The sequence below is a fragment of the Eurytemora carolleeae genome, unplaced genomic scaffold (assembly GCF_000591075.1).
Source record: "Eurytemora carolleeae unplaced genomic scaffold, Eaff_2.0 scaffold2380, whole genome shotgun sequence".
In the NCBI taxonomy this organism is placed as follows: domain Eukaryota; kingdom Metazoa; phylum Arthropoda; class Copepoda; order Calanoida; family Temoridae; genus Eurytemora; species Eurytemora carolleeae.
Genome location: NW_019398265.1, coordinates 973 through 6,925, shown reverse-complemented (window position 1 = coordinate 6,925; position 5,953 = coordinate 973). Strand labels below are relative to the sequence as shown.

The following is a 5,953-nucleotide window of genomic DNA, read 5'->3' as shown; positions in this document are numbered from 1 at the left end:
AATAAATATGTTTTTGTTCTCCTGACATAACTCAACCAATCTCGACCAAATCTGACCTAAGTGGATTGGTCAGGTTAAGACCAGTATGAGACCAGTTAGGTAACTCGACCTAACCCGACCTAAACTGACCAAACACAACCTGGGGGACTGGTCATGTTTCGACCAGTTTGGTAATCTGACGTAACCCGACCTAACCTGACCTATCTCAACCTAATGGGACTGGTTGCACGACGTCGCTGGTTTCTAGGGCCATGTTCGCGGTCTAATTTGATGTGGGACACCCTGTACGATTTTTTATAACATGTGGAAAAAGCACATTTAGCTAGATCGTTTTCCGTTTGGGTGAAAATTTTAGGAATTGCAGTTTAATAAGCTTTAAAAACGTGAAATGATTTCAATATTGTTTTTGAAATGTTCAAAACGGAAAACGTTTGAAAAAATAGTTTTGAAAACCCCTGAAACGATTAATTTTGTTTCAAACCGAAAACCTGGAAAAATTGTTGCCTGTTTCAAAATAAAAACTAATTTTTCTTTTTTAAACGAAAATCCTTAAAAATCGTTTCATGTGACCTCTGGGGGATTTATTTTCTTGAATTTATATATGTCAATTTTTTTCATGGTCTCTTGTGAAAAGTACAACAGCTTAAAACGAGCAAAGGAACGGATTTCCTGATTTCCTGATTTCCTGAACGTCTGGAAAATTTTGGGGCTGAACTAGAGTGTGGCGTGAGGGAAGGAACGTCATGAGCCTCCGCATGCAGACACGAGCCACCCAGATTTGCTAGGCAGACTGAGCAGAAACGAGCATGCGCAATACATCAAAATGTGCCTGTGTAATAAATGTGTGTTTTAAGTTTAAATAAAAAAATTTTTCTTCAAATTTTTCGACATATAGTGGCATGAGAGGTTTCTCAATGATGAGAAGTATTTATCAATTATCATAAATAGTGCCTAATTATGACGTATAGAAAGTGGTATATAAAACTAAACATTTTTTACGCGGAAAGGAAACACATTTAGAGAAAAGAATTTAAATTGAATTTAATTTCATCTTTTATAATCTTTGATTTAAGCAATACCTTTTTTTGTAGTTGAAATTAAATCTTAACATTTTTCCAAAAAGGTATTGTTTAAATCAAAGATTACAACAAAACAAACTAAGTTTACACCAGAAATATTTCTCCAAATATCTGCCTTTCTGCGTAAGACATGTTTAAAGTTTTAGTATAAATGAAACAAACCACTTTATGAGTCCATATATGACAATGTAATGCACAGTAGAATGTAGATTGCCAGAGGAAGATGTAATATTAAAAGAACCCCCCCCCATTTACCCCCTTTTGTGCCTGTTCAAAAGTGATAATTACGGAAAACAATTTTTCTGATTGTTTGTTGTTTGTAAATCTATACTTTACATTATCAATTCTATTTAAAAAAGATTTAATGCTTTTAACCGCGTTGTCATTTATTTATATTTGCAACATATATATCTACACAAATAGTTAAATACAATAAACATAAATTTTCCTTAATATTAAAGGTTTGTAATGGTAAATATCATCAGAAATATAGTAAAGGAATCATTTCAAGTAAACCTTCAACCAATTAATGTTATGTAAACATTTTACCACCTTCAGTTGAAAAAATATCTAAATTAAAAGCCATGATCATTTTAATTCCAGTCTGTATACACAGGTCAAATCTTTGTAAAGCTGAACCCAAATGAATTATTTTTATAGTAAAATTGTTGAATGTTTACTTATTCAAAGGTTGAAATGTTTACTATTGAGGCTGGTTATAACACATCTATAAAATGAAAGATTACTTGTTTAAAATCTCGAAATATCCTATCTAATATAATTACATGTTTACTTATTAATCGAAAAACTTATTCTTGTTAGAAACTGATAAAATGTACTCTTGTTTTAACCACAGATATACACAACAGATAGGACAAGAGATACATTGGTCTTGTTTATAGATAATTTCCTTTTAAATAAAATTTCTCTCCTGATCTCTGCAGCATTTTACTACTGAAAGGTTAGTACATTTTCTTGTCCTAACTGTGTATATACTATGTACTGACCCTTATAATTCTATACAAAACCATTTTTTCAATCACATTGAGTTGATAATTATATCACATTTTTTACCAGGTGCTAATTTAGCAATATTTAATACTTTACTTAATTCTACATACAGGAAATGTAGGTAATTAAAAAACCTTGAAATATAATTAATTGAAGTCGACAATTAGAATACAAATATGACATTTTCTCCATAATCCACAAATGTAAAATCTACAATTTTTCAAGTTTCATTTAGAGATTTTCTCATCCAGGCTTATATCCTCCAACTAAGAAGAAAAAAGCACATTAATTCCAAAAATGTGGCGGAAGAAATAAAAAAAATACTTTGAAAGCTTTAAAAGTTCTAGCAGAAGAGGTGCAACTAAATTTATTTGTGAGGGGAGGGATGTTTTTCAAAGAAGTGGAAAATTATAATACTGTTTTTTTTGGTAGGTCTGTTCACAGTGGGGCATTTTAGGGCCACAGTGGGTATTTGGGGGAAGGGGGGTCAGCAAAATTAATTTACATGACTTTTTAGAGAAGATTTAGTAATTTTGCGTTGAAGTTCTTAAATCCGACAGAAAATGGGTCATTTTCATGAAAACTCTTAAAGTAGGTATATTTTATACACGAAACAGAGTGTGCTGCCGAGGACGCCCTGAAATCCCTGATTAATGGTCGTTAGAACCTATTTAAATATCTTGCTTATCTGGAATTTGCTGTAATTTCTTGTTGTTTTTTGGAAATTGTTATGTCTCCTGTGTAACCTATGCACACAATGACCTCTGAAGTGTACGCAATTTAGAGGATTTGCTGGATTGTTTCATGGAAAATTATATGAACGCGAAATTATTTATAAATTAAAATAATTTTCACCAAATCCGCTATTTTGCGTACATTTACAGAGGTCATTGTGTAGGTAGGTCACACAACTACCATTTATCAATGATTCTGGGGCATCACAAGCACGCCAGAGTATTTGTTTCGTCTCTGGTTTTTTATATAAAATGCTTATTTTAAAAGTTTCCATGGAAATGACCTGGTTAATAAGAAACAAGCTTTATTTGACTTAAATTGGAGGTTTACGGTGTAAACTCAAATTTCCTGAACCCCCTATTCCCCATTGTGCCCCTCTAATCGCAATACAATGACTTACTTATTTTAATATTTCTTTAATAGTTATTAACAGTTCAAAATATTTGTTGATTCAATTTACCATCCAAGACATAAGCTTTTCAGACCAAATGTACCTCTGGGTCGTCTGGTATTGGCTTCTTAGGAGGGGTATACTCTGGAGGAGTAATTTCAGCATCCTCTGGCGGAGTATACTCTGGCGGAGGGGATACATCAGTTCTTGCAGTAGGATAATCTCCATAGTGTGGATCAGACATTGCATCTTCATCGTATGGGTACTGTACATAAGTATCATAATTATTTTCTTCTATATAAGTCTTATTATTCTTTTTCTACTGTTTTATATTTGGCAGTGCAGGTATACAAAGTTTGAATTTACAAACACTTACGAAATACCACGTCCTTCAGTTTGTAGGGACGAATACTATACATGCATTAAATCATTTTATCAATATAGTATTGAGTTTTAGTATTGTGCTTGCACATTGTTAAGTTAAAGAAAGGAATTATTGAACTAGCATGAACCTGGACCTAAGCATTCAGCGGAACCTCGTTAGTTTACTTTTATAAACACTTAATTAGATATATAGACATAAATGACAAATACACACTTGAAAATGTTTAAAAAGGAAAAAGGAAAAAAAGGAAGTCTTAGCCACTAACTCAACTTTTCTTATCCTTATATATTTGTAGCTTAATGGGGTAAACTTTTGATATTTCAAACTAAAATTATTTAATATGACGAAATTTATATTTTGAAATATCTAAGGTCTACGGCATTGGGTTGCTCCGCTCCGATATATGATATTAAAAGTCAAAGTTTGTGACAAAAAAAAACTTTGGAACACCTGATATAAAACGCTTATCTTTTATTTCTATTTAAATGGTTGCGGAATGTGTGTTGACTAAAAATAAAGGGATTGATGACATTTTTCATCGCTTTTTCTGATCTTTTGAAAGAAAGTGAAATGCAGATTTAACATTTTTCTTAAAATTTTTGCTCAAAGTATGAAAATTATTCATCAATTTACATAATCGTAACCTATTTTGAAATGGAATGATCAAACTGTTTCCATTAAAATTCAAAATTGTTCTATTGTAAGTAAGGTGTGACAAAACTTTCCTTTTTAAACTTTTGCATAAAACGTTTAGTATTTGAAACTATTCTTAAAGAGAATGTTAAGGTAAAATGAAAAGGGGTCAAGGCTGAAATTCTAGGAGTTGAACGCGACAAACATTAGTTTTATCTGACGTCCCTGTCTCAAGAAATTTATATAAAACTGTGTCAAATTATTTGAAAAAACTAATATATAGGTACATATAATATATTTTCATTTTTGAAAAAACTCCCTTTAAAAAAGAAATTCCATCCAATAGTTGATAATACCGACAGTATATATATGACCTGCATAATCTGAACCTTGTCCTGAGCTATTTTCTCAATCTCACGTAGAGTTGGTAGTGGCTCACTAGACACAGCCACAGATAGAACAGGAATACTGAAATAAATTAATTATTTAGTTTTTATATTTATGGCATAAAAGCATGATAAACATTGTTCTGACATTTTTGGGGTTGAAATATCTGATAATAATTAATTGATAATAATTAGTTGATAACTCACACATAAATAAAGTTAGATTTATCTTAACCCTGTAACGGTTACGTCCCCCCTTACCAAGAGCAATGACAACTAGTTGTGTCCAAAAAATAATACTCATTGAGCACAATTTATTTACGTACATAGGCTATAATAATAATAGTAATAACAATAATGATAAGAAGAAGAAGAAAAAATTCTTACTCAGTACATTGATAACTATAATGCCCGAAAAGGGCATTGCTCTGCTCTATAAATAAAATGAAAAGATGGGGTAAAAAGAATACTCACGTAGTACAATGATGACTGTCACCAAATGTTGTTGATAGTTTAGGATAGTTTTATATAAACAACTTATCTTCCGCCAGGGATAAAATTTGACATATAGTGTAAGAAAATAAATTTAAAAAAAGCTTTTCTTACACTGTGCATTTGGAACACTCTGTAAAAACTACTTACTTAGTATATATAGTTAAAATGAAAAAAGAAGAATATTTTACTCACTGAGTACAATGATCACTATGACCAAGATCGCGACAGACGTTGTCATATCTATGTCTCCAGGACTGAACAACTAAATTAAAAATTTGAAGTTTATTAGAACATTGATATTTTTTTTCTTTTTCAACTTTTAACTGTGTCTCTATCTGTGAGCATCTTCTCTTTGTACAATATAAAACAAAAACAAAAAGTTCGCGGATTTAATGATATTTTTTAAAAATTTTACAAAAATAAAAAANTATAAAACAAAAACAAAAAGTTCGCGGATTTAATGATATTTTTTAAAAATTTTATAAAAATAAAAAATTTGGGCCCAACCGCGCTTCGGCCATTTGGACGTTTAATGCCTACTAACACCCACCCAGACAGGTAAAGTATAAATATAGAAAAGACTTTTTCAGTTTTTTATATAGAAATTTTAATTTAGTTTGACATCTTTTCATTTCATAAGAATTTCTTAATAACATTTTGCGGAAAGTATCTCTATTCAATCTCTGTCTCGTTTTATTTTATTTTAATGTACTACAAAAAAAACTTACAATGAGTATCATACATACTCCAAGTGAGATGAGAGCAATCAGGAGCCAAACAAAAAATTCCCCTATCACAAAACCTCTTAAGTCCAAAACTGATGAGATTTGAGGGGGGG

The 5,953-nt window shown here is 31.1% G+C and overlaps 1 protein-coding gene across 1 annotated transcript in view; it reads right to left on the bottom strand.

Annotated features, from left to right (window-relative positions):
* Positions 1–1,469: 1,469 nt before the first annotated feature.
* LOC111717120 (uncharacterized) overlaps positions 1,470–5,953 on the bottom strand; it is a 5,442-nt gene continuing 958 nt past the window's right edge. Inside the window, exons 3-7 of the mRNA XM_023492629.1 lie at positions 5,844–5,905; positions 5,308–5,377; positions 4,609–4,702; positions 3,320–3,481; positions 1,470–2,356 (exon numbers count right to left, since the gene is read on the bottom strand). Of these exons, the coding sequence (XP_023348397.1) occupies positions 2,318–2,356; positions 3,320–3,481; positions 4,609–4,702; positions 5,308–5,377; positions 5,844–5,859 (381 nt within the window). The 5' untranslated portion in view covers positions 5,860–5,905 and the 3' untranslated portion in view covers positions 1,470–2,317. The remainder of the gene's footprint in view (positions 2,357–3,319; positions 3,482–4,608; positions 4,703–5,307; positions 5,378–5,843; positions 5,906–5,953) is intronic.